The following is an 18,750-nucleotide window of genomic DNA, read 5'->3' on the forward strand; positions in this document are numbered from 1 at the left end:
GAGATAAACTCTTACAAAATTGTTGAGGCTAATTAATGAAAAAACACAAAGTAAACTAAAAAAGAACTAGAACTCGAGAGGTAAACAACAACAGAGATGCCGATATACATCTTAGGGATTGCTCTCTCACCATCTAAAGAAGATAACTAATTTTTTTCCGGATTATAGGCTTCGCGTTGAAGACTTTAGAAGTCTTTTTTTGGTTGATTCTTGATTGAGATAAACACATGTCTTCAGACTGTATAGACAAAATGTCTAACAGAGTTTTCCAAGCGAAAATGTAGACGACGGTTAACCCGTCTCCAATCGAAATGTTGCCACAAACATATATATATAACTAAAAGGAAATGTCAGCCTCAAAGACAATAGGAAATGTTGCACCGACGACCTCAACACCGTCAAAACATCAAAACCGACGTTGCTCACTGAATGTGCCACACGCTAAACCACCAATAACGGAAACTCGCGACGCACCTCAGCCGTTGACCACCCACTCCGATTTGCCACCTCCAACCCATGCCGTACTACTGTCCCCAGGGACGAAGCCAGAAATCTAGGTTAGGGGGGCTAATTTGCAAGAAAAAATTCAGGAGGGGCTGATTTGTAAATTTTGAGGGTAAAAAAATGTAAAAATAAAATAAAAATGGGCAAAAAATGCAAAAAAAAATTGAAAGGGGGAGGGGGGGGGGGGCTATAGCCCCCTCTCACCTCCATGTTGCTTCGTGCCGCACTACTGTCCCCGATGTCCAACTCCAAACACGGTCATTAGAGCCTCCCCTCGGCTAGAGAAGAAAATAACGAGCAAAGCCAAACTCCATATTCTCCGTCGTCGGAGAAGAAGGCAATCGCCACCGGAGGCTACAACCTTAAGTCGGCGACCCGAGAGCGAGACACATGCAACTGTAGCCTACCTTGAACTGAGGAAGAAGACGCTCGGACCACATACCAGACCGACGCCGAAACATCCAATTTTTACATGTATCAGAGTCGAGTAGATATAGTCATATTTACACGTATCATTTGCTACTTAACCAATTTTTAGTAAATATTTGATAAATATTTATACAAAAAATTAGCTACGTAAGCCTCCTAAACTATATGATTTGTAAATTAACCAACCTTTGGTAAATACTTTGTAAATAGCCAACTTGCATACGTGGCAGCTTATTAACTACCTAAAATATATGTTTGGTTGTGTTAAATAAGGCTTTTATCAATCTGTTAATAAGTTTACTTGGTTATTTACAAGAAATTAACCAAAGGTTGGCTATATCTCAATCCACTATATCCGTGTGGCTATATAACTTAATAACCCATATTTATAAGACAGTATTTATCAAATATTCACTAAAAGTTATTTACGAAATCAGAAAAACAAACTCGAAAACCGTAAATTATCCACATGCTATCACGTAATCATTGTGGTTATTTATCAAATATTTACTAAAGATTGAGTATATAACCATTTAAAAGTATATATGTGCTTATTTTGTTAATTATTTGTATTAATTAACTGTTATAAAATACAGCATTAAGGCAAACTAAACAATAAAAGTAGACAGGAAGAGAGATCAGATCACTGATAAGTAACCCTCTAAATTATTAGTCGATATCCCTAAAAAATATCCTGGTTACTCTCGAACATTGTGTTAGATTAGTCCGCCATTTGCCTAAAAATACTTTCCGTTGCAGAATCACATTCTCTCTCTTCCTCTTCTACTCGCCACGTGGACTGCCTCAAACAAAAACTAACGGTAGAAAGAACACAAAAACAGAAAAATAAAAAGACCAAAAAAACCTTCGAGTCTTCAATACCCCAACCGACGAATACAGTCAAGCGGAATTAACGCCTTAACCGCTGATGGGACCCACGTGTCAGTGGCAAACCCACTAAATAAAGCACACAAACGAGGGTAATCTCGTCAACTAGACAATTTTACAGATTATATTTACCACTTTTCAGCTTATACATTATATATAGAGCTGAGTATAGCGCCCAAAGCCAAACTAAAAAGCTCTACCAAAGCTACAGAACAGAGCTTAATAACTGTCGGCAAAGCCTTTCTCTATAGAAGAACTATTGCCAAACAACCGAAAAAGAGAGCCAAAGGAAGAAGCTTTTACTTTTTTTTACTTACATTTATCTCTCTCTCTATATATATATATACATATTTATATATTTTAAACCCCCAGAGATCAAGCCACAATGCAGAGCCGAGGAGAGAGTAGAGTGAAATGTGGGTTGTTTGGGTGTGTTTTGGTGGTGGCTCTGTTGAAGTGCTTTCTGGTGGGTGACGTGGCAGCGACTGTGCCGACTCAGGCGTTTGACATGCATTGGAAGCCCGCCACGGCGACTTGGTACGGCAGCCCTGAAGGCGACGGAAGTGATGGTGAGTCACTCAGTCAACTCTACTTTGACCAGCTTCTGGTTTTTTTTTTTTTTTTTTTTTTTTTGTATATTTTCGGCAAACCCAAGAGACCTCTTTTTTTATATTCTTCTTCTCAAAGTTGCTTCTTTTATTACTACATGCAGCATTGTTAACAGCCTCTCATTTTCACTTATTAGTTTTTGTGGATAAATTAGTTATTACCACACAATAAAAAATTAGTGCTTTATTCGTTAACTTTCTTTACTCAAATTCTCTGTTGTCGCCTAATTGTCGTCTCATAGCAATTGTAGCGAAAACGACCACATATGCTTAACTAATAAGTCGTCTCTCTTTAAAATTATAACCCTCTTTTCTTGTGCCCGTCAATTTTAGTATTTTTTTTTCCTATATTTATCTTTCAGTAACTAAGAGTAAAATGTATATAATTTATTTTTATTCTATACAAAAAAAAAATTCTAAAAATTATTTACAAAATCAATTTATTATTGCACGATATCAAGTTGTTTTTGTCCAATGCCCCAGACCTGTTTGTTGTACACAGTTATATAATTTAAGAAAACACAACGACTTTATTACATAAAAAAAAAACTATCTTGAGTCATTAGAATATTAGATTGTTTTAGCATTACTATAGTCAATACAGCATAATTAGATTCTTAGTAAATGTACCGATTTCAAGTTTCGCATACCCATCAAATTTGTGACAAAATTCTTAAAAATTAAAGAAAAATTAATGTAACGAATTCAAATTTATGTATTGTTACCCGGGTTCCATCTTAATATACACAGATCCTACGTCACAGCTTCCATCTCAAAATCAATTGGTAACTAGATGAGTAATCCATGACTTTTATAAGCTCTTGTTAGTTCCCATTCACTCTTAACGTGGAATTCCTAACACATCTTAATATCAATTGGCGAGAAAAGTAACTTGTGATTTCAATGAATCCATCTTAAATTCAAAAATCAAGAATTTAAATGATTTTTTATTTTTTAAATGTAGGAGGGGCGTGCGGGTACGGGTCGTTGGTGGACGTGAAGCCGATGAGGGCTCGGGTGGGGGCGGTGAGCCCGGTGTTGTTCAAGAACGGGGAGGGGTGCGGGGCGTGCTACAAGGTCAAGTGTGTGGACCCCAGGATATGCTCGAGGAGGGCCGTCACCATCATCGTTATGGACGAGTGCCCCGGCGGCTACTGCGCCAATGGAAATACCCATTTCGACCTCAGCGGCGCCGCCTTTGGCCACATGGCACTCTCCGGTGAAGCTGGCCCCCTCCGCAACCGCGGAGAGCTCCCCGTCCTTTACCGCAGGTATATATATATATATATATATATATATATATATATATATATATATATATATATATATACGCGTACACGAAAGATATCGTAATTTTTTTAGTCGTAATCGCAAAAAATGAGAAATATCGCGTACACGAAAGATATCGTAATTTTTTTAGTCGTAATCGCAAAAAATGAGAAATATCGTGTGTGTGAGTATAGTTTAGTTGGTAACTCCACGCCAGTTCCAAAGTTAAAGTTGTGATGTGTTTAAAAAAAAAAAAGTTTTTTTTTTTAAAGAAAAAATTATGATAGTACGAGAATTCATTAATTGGTTAATTACCCCCGAGTAAGAACGAGATATTTGATACCTCGATTAACATTAACCTTGAATTTTCTGTTTAGCTAATCCTTAACCAGAATCCACTTTGAATTATCGGTCAACCTTGATTTTAACCTTCTTTTCACATTAAAATGTCTATTTCGTTAAATAGAATAATTATAAAATTTCGGTTGATATTGGTTAACCTTTCATTAAGTTTAGATTTTTGCTCAGTTAATTTTAACGGCTTAAGTAACCTTTAAAGGGCTCATGGTATATTATCTTTTAATCTGCCCCTATTTTTTCTACTTTTTTTTTTTTTTTTTTTCATTATGATTATCGTTTTACCATGTTTTTATAAGAGACTATATAGATTCGCGTTACAATCACCCCTCAAAAGAAAATGTCAAAATAATTTTGTTTTTGGTATCTTCTTTTCTTTTTACGAATAGAATTAGGAAACTAAAGAATAAATGGATTATGCCTAACATATATTTTGGGCAAGTTAAAATTATGTTCAAGATGTCAGGCATGTGATCCAGCCTGACCGAATAATCAAATAAAATAGTTTGATGGTATTCTAATTGTGGTTAATTAGTTATCAGCTCAAGTGCTTATTAATACTACTAATCTGTTTAATAAAATAAAGCAGAAAACATGAAACATTTTAGGAGTACTGATCTCGAGCTTCTTAAGATAAAAATTTATAAGTATTTAACCATTTGATTATGGTGTATCAGAACATGTCACTCTATAGTTTATATTTTAGGTAGATCTGGATTCATTTACACAAATTCTTGTCTATAGCTGTGACTATTTTTCTACCACAAAAAAGTTAAGCATAACTAACATCCTTAATTAAATAAGTAACTAACAGTGTTTGGATCTATCATAGCATGTACGGCTCGTATTTCACCATAGTCAGTCTTTGTTGGACACATTTTATGTATATTTGTCATCATGTTCTTTTTTTCTTCCTTTGAATAGTTTAATTTTCTATGATGTAAATAAATGCATATCATGAAATTGTTCTCCGTACTCGAATTTCATCTTCTTGCTAATAAAGGGCAATTATTGCATTCCGGAAAATTGTTTATATTGTTTTTCTTTGGCTATAATCATATAAAGATATATAGTTGTCCATTTGATATTTATTTAATATAATATAATGTAAATAATTCCCACAGAACACCGTGTAAATATCCTGGAAAAAACGTGGCATTCCGAGTGAACGAGGGTTCAACCAGATATTGGCTGTCACTTTTGGTGGAGTTTGAGGATGGAGATGGGGACATTGGAGCTATGCATTTAAAAGAAGTAAGTGCTAAATTAATAATAATATCATTATTATTATTTGTGTTGTGGTTTGTAATGTATACTTGTCTTTCATTGATAATGAAGATAAGATCACTATAGAAATTTGCTACAAAGAAATAAAACTAGAGTTCATGATTACTAAACACAAGATACATACGTCATTTCCCTCTAAAATTTGAGCGAATAAAAATCCACCAACATTGATTTGACCCTATACTCCTGAATTCTTAAACGAGGATAAAGTACAGTACATAATTATGAGGATTTTCTATGGCATTTTCCCCTTAATCAGCGCTCTCAAGCCCGACATTTTTGACGTCTTTGTGTTGCAATAATAGTGTTTTATTTTTTTTTTATTTTTTTTTTAAAGGGGAGCCAATATGTGTATAGTATCTTATTATAAAAAAAGAGCCACTTTTTATTGCTCTTTTTCTACTTCCATTCAACTAAATTCTCTTTTTCCCTTGTTCTCTTGCGCATGTGATTAAAGCCCCACCTCTTAACAGGTCACGTTCCAAGTATGTCCTTAGTCCATACAATACAATCATATTCTTTTGATTCCCTTTTTACCCCCAACCCATACTTTGTTCTTCAAAATCAACTAATCAAAAAAATATAAATCCCATGGTCTTTTTTTTTTACTCCTTGAAAAAAATAGTAAAAAATCAAGGCACAGTGTAATCATAGGTTGGACAAAAGTGGTTTCACATGTGATTTCTCTAAAGAGACACTTTCGAATTTTCTACAAATTTACTATACTTTTGCTAATGTGGATGTGGTGTAGATTTGGACGTATTTGATCTCAACAGATCATAATTAGCTCACATATCTTATACTAATTATTATTATTATTTACAATGCAGGCAAATTCAAACCAATGGCTTAAAATGAACCATGTTTGGGGAGCTAGTTGGTGCTTCATTGGAGGGCCTTTGAGAGGACCGTTCTCAGTGAAACTAACCACACTTTCCAGAGGAAGAACTCTCTCTGCAAGAGACGTTATTCCAAACAATTGGACTCCCAAAGCCACTTATACCTCTCGCCTAAACTTCAACCACTAGAAATACATAACTTCTCCAACAAGAAACAAGCTATCCTTTATTTTATTTTTCTCCTCCACGTTTCTTAATATCTAATCAAGCCCGGAAAAAAGGGTCACCGCGAGTTTTTTTTTTTTTTTTTTTTTTTAAGGGCAAAAAAAAGTAGCCGTTGGAATGCCTGCTATAAGGCAAAATAGCATCCAATGATCTTTCCCTTTTTGTAGTGTGTGTGGGGTTGGTTGTAGAGTATCGTAGCCCTCTCCAAAGGAGAGAGAGCGTTTGTTAAATGTTATTTTTAAGGTTGGTTGTTGATCTTTGTTACAATGTTTATGTTATGATAATTGTGTGGGCCCAATAGGCTTATTAATGAATTTGTACCGTTGATCCGTAATATATGGTTTCTGATTAGGAGACATAATGGGACCCTCTCGCTCTGTATCTGAAGTTAAGACTGAAAAAAAAGAGGCTCCACGCTGAATAAAATTTCAGATAAACTATTGGACCACAATTCGAAATTACCCAATTAATTGTGGTGTAAAAATTCTGAAACCCAGATACCGAAAAAAAATGGAAAAAGTCTTCAAAAGCTGCGACTATTATTTTAGTAATTTAGGTTTCGATCCAATAGAAAAAAATAAAATTCAACAAAATTCGCCGTGGGAATCGAACCCACGACCACATAGTTAAAAGCCATGCGCTCTACCAGTTGAGCTAAGACGGCATTTAGGAAGTGACAGCTGGCAAAGGTTAAATTATTATTTGTTTTGTCTACGAAATTCTCACGAGTTATGTCCGAATTTTACTTTGTAATTTTGTTAATATTAAACCATTATATTAATCAAATATAATTATATATATATTCCCTACATTTATGTTTTAACATTAAAAAAAAGTGTAAATGATGTCCAGATCACGGTTGTTTTGGAAAAATAATTCATTTAGCAATGGCTTAATGAGATTTTACAAGATATCATGCTCTTTTACAGCTAAAAAATTTAAAATGTTTTTGATAAATATATGTCTGAATAAACTTAAGGTTATATATTTAATATTTTATAAGACTAACATACGTTATCATATGGTGGTCAAGGCATGACCTGTTTGAAGATAACTTGATCAAAAGTGTGTGTCGTGTGTTGGTGGACATGAAACTCGAGTGATAGAATCATAAATTTCCTTGTTGGAATCCAATGGAATCTAATTGAAATTATTGAATGTGTACTTGACTTTTCAATTATTTCAGAAACCGATAATAGCATAATGAATTTATGTGGATGCTACTGTGAGTTGTGTGGCCATAGCGTCACGCACATGCAAATGTGCAAGGCGTTCAAAGTTCAAACCAGCTCTTCACAACTAGTATTGGTTCTTGCCAGAGTAGTCACAAAAGTCGTTTAGTGGGCCCCATTGAGATCTCAACTGCTGGGCACGTGACTCTTTCCTATCGCATGTGGCGTTCCACGTCATCATTCTTCAAAGATGCTGAAAATCTTTACAATGAAGCCACGTTCCTATTCCCCCATTTAGTCAATGGGCACTTATAGAACATGAAACTTATTTATCCGTTTCACATTTACTAAAATTTTATGCTATTAAGATTTTGATTCAGAAACAAACTTTTTAAGGGCAGGTCAATGTGAGCATATTAACCATTAAAAGAGTTCCGATATACATCATTTGTAAACTAAAAGAGCTTTTTTTTAGCAAATTATGAGCCATCATATTGCAATATCTAGGTATAAATGTAATATCAATGTGATAAAACTCATTCACAAATAAATAAATATCCACAATAACAAGATCAACCTCCATGTTGGAGATAGTCTTCTTTTTTTACGACATTTATCGCCACCTCATAATCGGATTGGATCAATATTCTCGTGAAGCCAGTTCGTCTAGCCTCCTTTAGGCTACGCAATATTGTCATCGCGTCTTCCACCAAAAGACAAAACGGATGAACGTGAGGAACAATAAAGATAAGTGAAGCAAAACCTTCATGGTCGATGAAAATACCTCTCACTCTGCACCGGCGTATTGTGGGTCTTATATTGCTCCAACGATTTACCACGGAGAGTTCTAACTCTTGAGAAAATAAGAGAGACTTTACATGAAGAAGAAGGGTCAAGGTCTCCCCATTATATTTCTCTTTAATCATTCCCATAAAATATTGAACGTAGACTCCTTCTCCTTAGTGCCGCGGGCAAAAAGGATCGATCATCATCTGTCTCTTAGCAAGATTTCAGTTGAAAGAATCCAATCCCTCCTACATTTTCAAAGAATAACTCGTATCTTAGGAGAGACGCGAAGTTTGTACAAACTTTTCCTACGTACCAAGGTTTTGTGGTCCGGAAAAAAAGACAACCTCGGATGTGGAATAGAGCCACAAACTACACGGTAGCCTCATTTACAAACAAACTTAAATGAGGCATAAATGTCTACAACTCAAAACTATGAGACAACAATGCTTACAGCTTAAAACTGCGAGACGACAGTGTCAAAATCTCAATAGATTTGGTCCTCAAAACTATGTTTTAGAGACAATCTATTGCCGTTTTGTCAATTGTTTCGTATTTTGTTTTGTTTCGTATTTTTTCAAATTTCGTTGTTTCTTATTTTCTTTATTTACTTTTTTGTTGTTGTTGCCATTTCTCTGTTTTCGATTGGTATGTATGTACTATGTAGCCTATCATGTCCTAATGTGTATGTTTGATATGTATGTACTGTGTAGCCTATTATGTCCTAATGTGTCTGTTTGAGAAATTTGAGTTAAATCCCTCTGCCTCTATAAATCAATACGTTGTACAATTATAAGCAAATTCACATGCTAAGTAAAGTACTGAAGTTTGTTTTATCATTTTTTTGTTCAACGTATGTACGCAGATATACTGTAATTTTTCCCAAAAGACGGAATGCCAGGTGATTAAGACACAGATTAGCCAGTGATTAAGACGTCCACGGCCATCACTCTAACCTTTGTAGTTTTAGCAGCCGGTTGACTGACATTTTCTCGTCCACATTTTTTTGTTCCTAATGGTACAAAAGGCAGAAAGGATTAGCTCTTTTCTTACAGTTACTTTTCTAAACACTATCATTTTTGTCAGCTCTGGAATGTAGGATCATAAAACTTGCTGTTAAATCTAACTAAATACGCAGTCGTACACACCATACATACGATGAAGATACTAAACACTACATAATGCATGTCAAAACAAGTGGAACCAATGAATATCATTTGCTTACAGATCTAACTCCTAAACAAACAAAAAGGACCAAATTAGGAAGAAAGTGTGTACAGACATTCTAACTCTTGAGCATCTAACATTAGACGCTCACGCTTATTCTTCAGAATGAATGGTAAGCACGGAAATTTAGAAACACGTAAAAAAAACAGTACCAAATATAGGAGAAAAAAAAAAAAAAAAAAAAAGCATCATCACTGTGCCGCCGGGACCGTCTCTGTTTCTGTAGTAGCTTTCTCAACCTCCACGGGAGCTTCGGGTTCAGACGATTCAGGAGTGCCGTTGGAAGCGACAGCTGAAACCGCCGCCGCCGCTTTGTCTTTCGAGGCCGTGGCGGGTTCGGGTTTTTTTCCGTTTTTTATGACTTTTCCGTCTTTGTCTTTGGAAACTTTTCCGTCTTTGGCGTCCTTGGCTGGCGGGGGCGGGGGCGGAATCATGTGAGGCGGGGGAGTCTGTTTGAGCTTGAGCAGAACTTGGCGCATTCTCGAGAGGTCGGTCGGCTTCCCGGGTTTCGGGCCCTGAACGACCACCACAGACGGCTTTTTCTCCGCATCCTTTTTCCCTCTCCTCTCGATGTTCGGGACTTCCCTCGGAATTATCTCAGCTATCGCTTTCCAATATTGTTTGTCAGCTTCTTTGTGGAATTTCTCCTGGTTCGCCAAGTGCAACTGCCACAAAAAAAAATGGTGATAATATTAATAATTGTTGTTACGGAAGATGCGTGTTTGTCAACGATTTCGAAATTTATTACCTTCTCTCTTTCCCTGTTGGTGGTCTTATTTGTTTCGCAAGTCAGCTTCCTTTTCTCGTAGAACGATCGTTTGTACTCCTCAGCTTCATCAATGATTTGATTCCGCATTTCCTTCTCTCTCTGTTCCTTTTCCTCGAGATGAATCGCGTTTTGTCTGCAGCAATAGACTGTGATTTGTGATCTAATACTTAAAATAGCAGACATAACTGAGTGGCCGTTCCTTGCAAGAAATTACATGACGCATTATTTCATGAGTTACCGATGACCAAATTGCATCAATGTTGGACTTTGTTGCTTTGCAAGAGGGCTAAGAGCATGAATCGAGTAAGAGAGTAACAAAAGTACTAACTTAGGTTTCAAACAGTTTGATCAACATCATTAAAAGTTACAGAAATTTAAGTAAGAGAAATCAAAATCTCAAGAAAGACGAGATACTTCAGTAGACAACAGATAAAGGGAAACGAAAAACGTTGTGCCACAATCAAATGACCAGATAAAGGGAAAAAGATACAACAAAACTTTACTTTATAAGGTTTTAGAGAAGACGACTTACATAATTTGCACTTACATAGTGGGCTTTTACTCTATCCAAGGAATAATTATCATTCAGTAAATTTTAAATTAGGTGATCTTGATACATGAAATTCATACTGCCTAAGAGAAAACATGATCAGCTAGTACTGATGAATTCAGAAATCACAAGTCTTATTCAGATGATGAGATAAACATGATGACCATTCTCTAACAATTTATACCTTTACTTAAAGAAAAATAATAACAAAAAATATAAGCAAAGCAACCTTTACCACGAACCTCATTTCTACAACTCAACCATACAAACCTTAGACTAGAGAGCTGTGAAGGACCTAGCAAGAGCAGTGAGGTACGATTGAAGGGTATATTTAAGCTGTGTTCATTGCTAAGCGTGTCTCTTAGATGTTACCCTCTTGCTCACAAGATCAGCCCAGTCATACCAAATCAATTATATTTAAAATGTGGCAAGTTTATGTTGAAGAATCATGACACATTCAAAAAGGGTTTTGCGCTAAGCACTACTCTCTTTTTTATTCCTCTATCGCTCAGGAACGTCAGTATCGGCTAATCCAAAGGAGAATTAAGGCCTGTTTCTCCGGATACCATGGACAAGCTATGGCAGGTGAGCCAAAGGTGATTTCAAACCCATGACATCTCAGTTCTAAGGCGAGATCTCGTGTCATTAAAGCTTTACATTTGGGGGGTTTCGCTAAGCTCTACTTAGTGGAAAGCAACTTCAATGTCATAAACAATCTCCAGAAGAAAAAAAAAATAATGGAAATCCATATTTCCAAATAATAAAAGACACAAATCATTGACACATAAATTCCTGGTTAATACTAATCAACCTTGAAGACAATGCGAGGTATGTAAGAATCTAGGATTAATTTGCTATTATTTCTCATTGGTGTTGTCAATGTCAATGCCATAAGCGTCTATAATGACCTAATTCCAAGCTGCGTATTAGCTAACAAAATTCAAAAATATCTCGCAACAAATGCTAATCGGATATTTGGAAAATTACCGTTGACTAAAGCATAATTAATGTCTAAAAGTTCAATAAATTGAAGGAACAAGCCTTTATTTGGTGGTTACCCACAAAATTTACAAAATCATGAAGCACAAATAATGCTGAAGCTTTTTTTTTTTTAATATAACTTTTTTTTTTTTCCTGAAAATGACTGAATCTAGTTAGAGACGACAAAGTTCTAACCGAGCATGCTTTTAAAATCAACACTTGATATAGTGAAAAAAAAATCTATTTCCTGATATTAAAAAATTCTAGATATCCATTACTAGAGCTCCGGTGTATTTGCAACTACATCATTTATTACTAACATGATTCAATCATGAAACCCTAATATCGAAACCAAAATCAAGATCTGCACAAGCAGAGAAACAAGCAACGGTTTCAGATTATTCAGATCACGAAACTCACCGACGCCATTCGCGGCGAGCGAAGCCCTCCTCTCTCATATCCTCCGGCGGCGGAAGAATTGGCCCGTCGGAGAAATCCCCGTCGCCGATCCCATTCCCGTTGTGATCTGGCTCGAATGGCGACGAAAAGTCTCCGTAGCCCTGCTCGAAAGGCGCGGCAACAGCGACGTCCTCTTGGGGCAAGGGCTCGGAGGAAGAGAAATCGTCGTTACCTGGGATATACGACGTGTCGTATGGGGCGTAGGAATCGTCATCGAAGGGTCCAGAACCAGCTGTGTGGAGGTGAGTCTGGTCTTCGCCGTCGTGGCTGAACGAATCGAAAGACGCCATTTTTCGTTTCTCTATCGCCTGTTTCTCTCTCTCTAACGATCTTCTCTCTGTCTTCGGATCGGAAGGAGGTTAGATGTAGGAAAGCTTCAAAGAAAATTACAATCCCAAGAGACGAGATTTCAACCTTGCAACGTGTTAATAATACGAGGTGCGAGTTTGGTAATGGAAATTGAACAACAAAACGGTGCCGTCTAATTGTTGATTTATTACTAGTTCTTTTTATATATATATTTTTTTAATAGAAATGCAATCCATATTATAAAGGACACTGTAATTTAATAGCCGACGACGAAAGTATTCATGTTTTGGAAATAGCCAACGTTTACAAACTTTTGGAAAAAATAAACAAACAGTCTATGTGACATAGGTGATAACTAATAAAAATTACTTTTATGACCTTAGTTTTTTTAAATTCGTCATTTTCTCTCTCTTGGTTTTAAATTCGTCACTTTCTCTCTTATTTTTTTCCTACATTTTTTTTTCTTAAAAACTTCAAATATCCATATCTATCTCATATGAACTCGAAAATTGAGTGATTTCAAATCCTACGTGTTCGTCGCGTCAATATCTTCAAAAATAGATAATGAAAAATCATGTTTAATGCTTCATGTTTACGTATGTTTGTAATGACTTTTTCATAAATATTCAATAAACTTTTCATTTATTTGATTTTCGAAAATTTTCAGTTATTTTCATATCTAAGGCAGTAATGTGATTTTTCTACATCTATGACATTAAAAATTATTTTTCATCGAACACAATGGCTCTATTTTTGAAGATTTCGGCGTCACAAATCCATAGGATTTGAAATCACTCAATTTCGAGTTCATATGAGATAAATATGGATTCTTGAAATTTTGATGAAAAAAGAATGTTTGAAAAAAATAAGAGAGAGAAAGTGACGAATTCAAAACCAAAAGGGAGTGAAAATGACGAATCTATAAACAAATCGCTAAATTGATTATGACACTTTTGAAATTTTAACTCATTACTCCAACTGTCACCTCATACATTTGACTATTTTCTCACAATTTTTTAAATGTTGGCTAAATCTCAAACGTTAAGATTGATAACTGTGAGCTTTGTATTAAGAATGAGACAATTACAAAAAATCAATTCGAAAGTGGATCACAATCATATCACGTGCCCAGGAAGACATATTAATCCTATATTTATAGTCGAGGGGCAGTTGCCGAGCTCTGATCTTCTTGTGGGACATGTCATGCATCGATTATGGGGCTCATCGTTATCTGAGAAGACACATGTCGTCGAAGATCCAGTCTTAAACGAGACGGTTACGAGGTAGATGTGATGATGGATATGCGTTGTCCGAATCTTCCGAAATACAGTTATGTCATTTGACTGAGCGAGTTGGTCTACCCCAATTCAAAGGTCAATCCGCGAATATACGCGTCGAACCTACTGAATTCGACCTAATTCTCAAGATGTATCAATTTTGTGCGCGTGAGCCTAATTACGATTTTAGTGGGCTCAAACCCTTGTTTATCGATGGAGTACGAAGTCCAACATAAACCCTCATGCGATACAACAACGTGCAAAAAACGCCTTCAATCATATTTCACAGCGTTTAAAAAACGCTATTAATCAATGTTTTTGTAGTAGTGTGTCTACACTTTTAACCATCAATGGCAAGAAAGTTCGATTGTATCAAAAGACAGTGAAAAATTTAACAAATGTAAAGACTCGTGTCAAATTCTTAAGGTCAAAATCTGACACGTCAACGTAAAGGTACTACGTGTTACCTTACTGCCGCTAAAAGGTCAAACTTTCAATACCATTCCCAATTCTCTCTCTCTCTCTCGAGCTTCAGTTCAGAATCAAAGAAAATGGCCGGTCGTTACTTTCCCAACATAATGCCGAGCTTCGTCCCCGAAGAAGACCATGCTTTTTCTGGGGTAGAGGAAGACTCTCTCATGAAGCTTCTATACACGCCATACCTGCCTCTCTCTAAAAAGTTCAAGCGCGCAGCTTTGGACCTCAAAGAAACAGTCCGTGTTTTTTTTTGTCTCAACTTCTCTTGCTTCTTCTCTTGTTGTTTTTAACTTACAGTTTGCGTGTGCCCACAAGGTGTTTGTGTTAATGCGTGACAGATAGTCATGGAGACTTGGGGAATCACCGGCCAGCGCGTGAAGAACTTCACTCTCTACACTGGGACTCTGGGCACGGCTTTCATTCTCTTCAAGACATATCAAGATTCACACGAAAAGAATGACATCATTCTTTGTTCTGAGATAGTCAAGGCTTGTGACTCTGCTTCTCTGGGCTCTCGGTACTCATCTATATTTATATCATCTTTTTCATTCAACTGTATTTACTAAAACTAGTTCGCTATCTTTGAGGGGATTTTAGTCCAAGCCAAAAGAAGGACGATCTGCCATAAACCTACAGAGAGTTGGGAGTTTTGAATTTAACAAGTTAATGGTTTTATTTTTTATATTGGTCCATAAATTAATTTATTGAAGAAGATTATCCTTGATAAAAAAAATATATTTTAATCCTCTTTATAACATTAATGTCTTAATAAAATCTACAACAAAATCACTAGTTTGAGGACCATTTCGATCCTTATTTGTTTTGTTAATGCTGTAGCCTTAAGTTTCTTAAAGCATAGATAGTTTGAGGACCATTTCGATCCTTATTTGTTTTGTTAATGCTGTAGCCTTAAGTTTCTTAGAGCATAGATAACTAAGTCACAAGCAACGAACTATAACTCTCAATGAATCAGTTAACAGAAAAGAATGTAGAACACAGAGAAATTATCCTGGTTCGGTCCGAAATGACCAATCCAGCCTAGAGATGTTCTCCACTATCAGCGAGGAACTCGGTCACCATTCTTGATTTACAAAGTAGAAAGTAACCTCGATCCTCACGAATCTCTACTAAAATCCGTTCTTCACCGATTCTCTCATTTTCTAAATCTCTCAGAATACCGATAATGACTTAAAAAAGCACAAGTAACCGAGAAAGATTATACAGCAGTCACAAATCCAGAATAAGCTTGATCCGAGAAAGCTGATCTATAGCCGATGATGATGAAATCCATTTTCAACATGTTTAAAAGCCGAATTGTCACACACGCCCAATAGCTAAGGATTTTTTTTGTTTTTTTTTTTTGCCGTGAATTACCTTGTTCGATTAGATTCAGCGTGAATGCCTATTTGGATGAGTTAATTTCAGGGATGTGACATTCCTTTGTGGGAGAGCCGGTGTATGTGCTCTCGGTGCTGTAGTAGCAAAGCTTGCTGGAGATGAAACTTCTCTCACTCGCTACTTGACCCAATTTAAAGAGGTTTACATTGCTTTGGTTTATAGTGTCTCTTTTTCCTGTATCGATTCAAGTTAAGTTTCGAAAATTTATGCACTTGCTTTCAACAACACAGATTGAGTTGCCAAGAAACCTTCCCGACAAGTTGTTGTACGGCAGAGTTGGGTACTTATGGGCTTGCTTGTTTCTGAACAAACACTTGGGCAGTGGGACAACTAGCTTAGACATCATGGTAAACACAGCGGTTCCGAGCTCTTGGTTTGATTTTGTTTCTTGGTGCGAAATTCCGGGGTTTGTTTTTTTTTTTTTTTCAGAGACCTGTTGTGAGTGAAGTTATCGAGAACGGTCGAGCGCTGGGAAGAAAACAGAAATGCCCGTTGATGTTTGAGTGGCATGGAAAGAGGTACTGGGGCGGCGCTCATGGATTGGCGGGGATTATGAATGTTCTGATGGACATGGATTTGAAACCCGACGAGGCCGAAGATGTAAAGGGCACTCTTAGATACATGATCGAGAATCGTCTCCCGAGAGGGAATTATCCGACTAAGGAAGAAGATAAGGGACGAGATGTTCTTGTGCATTGGTGTCATGGTGCACCGGGGATCGCAATGACACTCGTCAAAGCAGCTGAGGTAAGAATCTGAAACTGACTCACAAGCCGATTTCTAAGAATCTGACAGTAAAATAATCTGAAACTGACTCACAGGCTGTTTTCATCTCATTTAATCATTGTTATTTATTGACTAACTTAACTTCTAGATATTCTATATATAACACCTTAACTATATTATATTTTTCTGCTACCCTTAATATATCAGGTCCTAACAGAGTTCTCTCATTGGAATCTCCTAAGTTTTCACATTTGTACCTACCAAGTTCATTAGCCCGACAGTTTGAATCTCTCTGCATCGCATCATGTTTTTAACGTATATTTACAGGGTCCTTTAAATGGACAGAAATAATGGAAAATCATTCATCAGAAGCTGTAACACAATACACTTTTTTGAGGATGTGTTTCAAACTCTCAGGTGTTCGGAGAGCAAGACTTTTTGAAAGCGGCCATAGAAGCGTCGGAGGTTGTTTGGAATCGCGGACTGCTCAAACGAGTCGGGATTTGCCATGGAATCAGCGGTAACGCGTACGTGTTCCTCTCACTCTTCCGACTCACCGGAGACGCACAATTCCTGTACAAGGCCAAGGCTTTTTCCTGTTTCTTGCTCGACAGAGCTCACAAGCTCATAGCACACGGAGAATTGCACGGCGGCGACAATCACTACTCGCTCTTTGAAGGCATCGGAGGTATGGCTGCTCTGTTCATGGACATGGTTGAGCCTTCTTTGTCCAGATTCCCGGGATATGAACTCTGAAACCCCTCGTGTTTTCGGATACCAGTGTGTTTTGTAGATAAAGAAAACTTAACTCATCGAAAAGCCCTTTTGAGTCGATACGTGTGTTCATACTAGTTTTTCCCGCTTCGATTACACTCTTTGATCGGTAATCAAAATCTAGTACGGAAATCAGTTTTATGTTCAACCTTTACCTAACACGGAACCTTTACTGCAAAGTGAAATATGTTGTGTTGGCTTTTTTGCTTTTTTGTATATTTTGAATGGATATTGTTTATATTTTGTTGAAATGATATAGTCAGAGGCAAGCCTATAGAAACATATACGCTTTTCTATTTCTTGCATGCTGGCCGACAAAATGTCGTTTTTGTAATCAGAGAAAATATGTTTACTTTTTGGTTTTCGCCATCCAAGAAAATAACCAAGATGATAAATTTGTACTCATAATAGCTATCTATTATACTCGAGCTCAACTGATAGTTTATTTTACTCGAGATAATAGTTAAATTCTTTTCTTTGGAATTAGATAGTGGTACTTTACTAATCTCAATTCGTGTGACCAGAAAAAATGTTCCACTACAAAATAGTGTCATATTAGAACATTCTAATTTTGAATATATATATTCATTTTGAAAAGAAAATGTGCTTACAATGTTCTTCGCAATGATTTTTATTATTTTATTATAAATTTGTGTTCGTAACGAATTTTAACCACTTCAAATTATGTTAGCTAAGATTTTTTTTTTTATTAATTTTAAATTATGTTTTCAAGTAAATCATTATTAATAAAGTGCGTGTTTCTATCTAGTACTAGTAAAAGAACGAAATTTGAAACTGCTAGAATTCATAATTTGTAATGAACTCAATACCACCGTATGATCAAATAAGCACTACTGCAAAATGGCATACTATTAGGGTGAGTTCGGAACCCGAAATATGTGGGAGAAAGTGAAAATTCGAAGGAAAAAAAAAGGACAATATGCATAGAAAAATCAAAATTCATGTCTGAAAGCGGTGGAAATCAAACTATTTCTCTCTTATTTTTCTCAATTCAAAGAAATCTAAAAAAACACGACAGATTCTCAATTTTTTTTTCGTTCAAATTTTCCAAGCTCCAAACGAACCCTTATTGATTAAAAAAAAATAAAAAGTTGATCATCCGTGAATAGGTGCGCTAGGAGGCGAGCACAACGGTGATGGAGGCGGCGGCGGTACCGAGACATAAGGTTCTGCAAGACATACGCAAATCGAAGACCTACAAAAACTCGTCGCTCTTTTCGGGCAGTAATGTACATCGTTACACTCAACGTCAGCTTTACACTTCTTAAACTTAACCTCCCTCGACCATCCCATCTCTAAACCTGAAACACCCAAGCCACTACTTTTATTATTACGATATATACCTTTATGTTAGTATGTTATATGCACTTTTTTTTAAGAGAGAAATAATTAGAGAAAGAAACTTACAGGCCATTATG

General features: G+C 36.4%; 3 protein-coding genes and 1 non-coding gene across 4 annotated transcripts; 2 read left to right on the plus strand and 2 right to left on the minus strand.

The window, feature by feature from the left end:
• Window positions 1-1,979: 1,979 nt before the first annotated feature.
• LOC149406626 (expansin-B3-like) lies at window positions 1,980-6,740 on the plus strand. Its single transcript, XM_089607830.1, has 4 exons — window positions 1,980-2,390; window positions 3,394-3,700; window positions 5,180-5,309; window positions 6,173-6,740. Exons 1-4 carry the CDS (start codon window positions 2,207-2,209, stop codon window positions 6,368-6,370), a joined length of 819 nt encoding a protein of 272 aa, XP_089463956.1. The 5' UTR covers window positions 1,980-2,206; the 3' UTR covers window positions 6,371-6,740.
• Window positions 6,741-6,997: 257 nt separating this feature from the next.
• TRNAK-UUU (transfer RNA lysine (anticodon UUU)) lies at window positions 6,998-7,070 on the minus strand. The gene has a single exon. It is a non-coding gene; the product is annotated as a tRNA-Lys (tRNA).
• A 2,448-nt stretch (window positions 7,071-9,518) lies between these two features.
• On the minus strand, window positions 9,519-12,771 carry LOC149406628 (Clathrin light chain protein). The gene is made up of 3 exons (XM_089607842.1): window positions 12,312-12,771; window positions 10,340-10,493; window positions 9,519-10,256 (listed from the first exon to the last, which is right to left on the minus strand). The coding sequence occupies exons 1-3, from the start codon at window positions 12,638-12,640 to the stop codon at window positions 9,783-9,785; spliced, it is 957 nt and encodes a 318-aa protein (XP_089463968.1). The 5' UTR covers window positions 12,641-12,771; the 3' UTR covers window positions 9,519-9,782.
• A 1,662-nt stretch (window positions 12,772-14,433) lies between these two features.
• On the plus strand, window positions 14,434-17,591 carry GCL2 (GCR2-like 2). Its single transcript, XM_089607834.1, has 6 exons — window positions 14,434-14,649; window positions 14,752-14,930; window positions 15,839-15,950; window positions 16,042-16,158; window positions 16,241-16,558; window positions 16,955-17,591. Exons 1-6 carry the CDS (start codon window positions 14,488-14,490, stop codon window positions 17,291-17,293), a joined length of 1,227 nt encoding a protein of 408 aa, XP_089463960.1. The 5' UTR covers window positions 14,434-14,487; the 3' UTR covers window positions 17,294-17,591.
• The last annotated feature ends 1,159 nt before the right edge of the window (window positions 17,592-18,750 follow it).

This window comes from Urtica dioica, chromosome 1, assembly GCF_054948205.1.
Source record: "Urtica dioica subsp. dioica isolate 48M chromosome 1, U.dioica_male_clone48M_v1_H2, whole genome shotgun sequence".
NCBI lineage: Eukaryota > Viridiplantae > Streptophyta > Magnoliopsida > Rosales > Urticaceae > Urtica > Urtica dioica.

Coding starts and splice junctions, on each gene's coding strand:
- LOC149406626 (XM_089607830.1), top strand. CDS start 2,207: ATGCAGAGCCGAGGAGAGAGTAGAGTGAAATGTGGGTTGTTTGGGTGT. Junction 3,701..5,179: donor CTCCCCGTCCTTTACCGCAG/GTATATATATAT, acceptor TAATTCCCACAG/AACACCGTGTAAATATCCTG. Junction 5,310..6,172: donor GAGCTATGCATTTAAAAGAA/GTAAGTGCTAAA, acceptor TTTACAATGCAG/GCAAATTCAAACCAATGGCT.
- LOC149406628 (XM_089607842.1), bottom strand. CDS start 12,640: ATGGCGTCTTTCGATTCGTTCAGCCACGACGGCGAAGACCAGACTCAC. Junction 10,494..12,311: donor GCTCGCCGCGAATGGCGTCG/GTGAGTTTCGTG, acceptor CTATTGCTGCAG/ACAAAACGCGATTCATCTCG. Junction 10,257..10,339: donor CCAACAGGGAAAGAGAGAAG/GTAATAAATTTC, acceptor TTTTTGTGGCAG/TTGCACTTGGCGAACCAGGA.
- GCL2 (XM_089607834.1), top strand. CDS start 14,488: ATGGCCGGTCGTTACTTTCCCAACATAATGCCGAGCTTCGTCCCCGAA. Junction 14,931..15,838: donor TCTGCTTCTCTGGGCTCTCG/GTACTCATCTAT, acceptor AGTTAATTTCAG/GGATGTGACATTCCTTTGTG. Junction 16,559..16,954: donor CACTCGTCAAAGCAGCTGAG/GTAAGAATCTGA, acceptor TCAAACTCTCAG/GTGTTCGGAGAGCAAGACTT.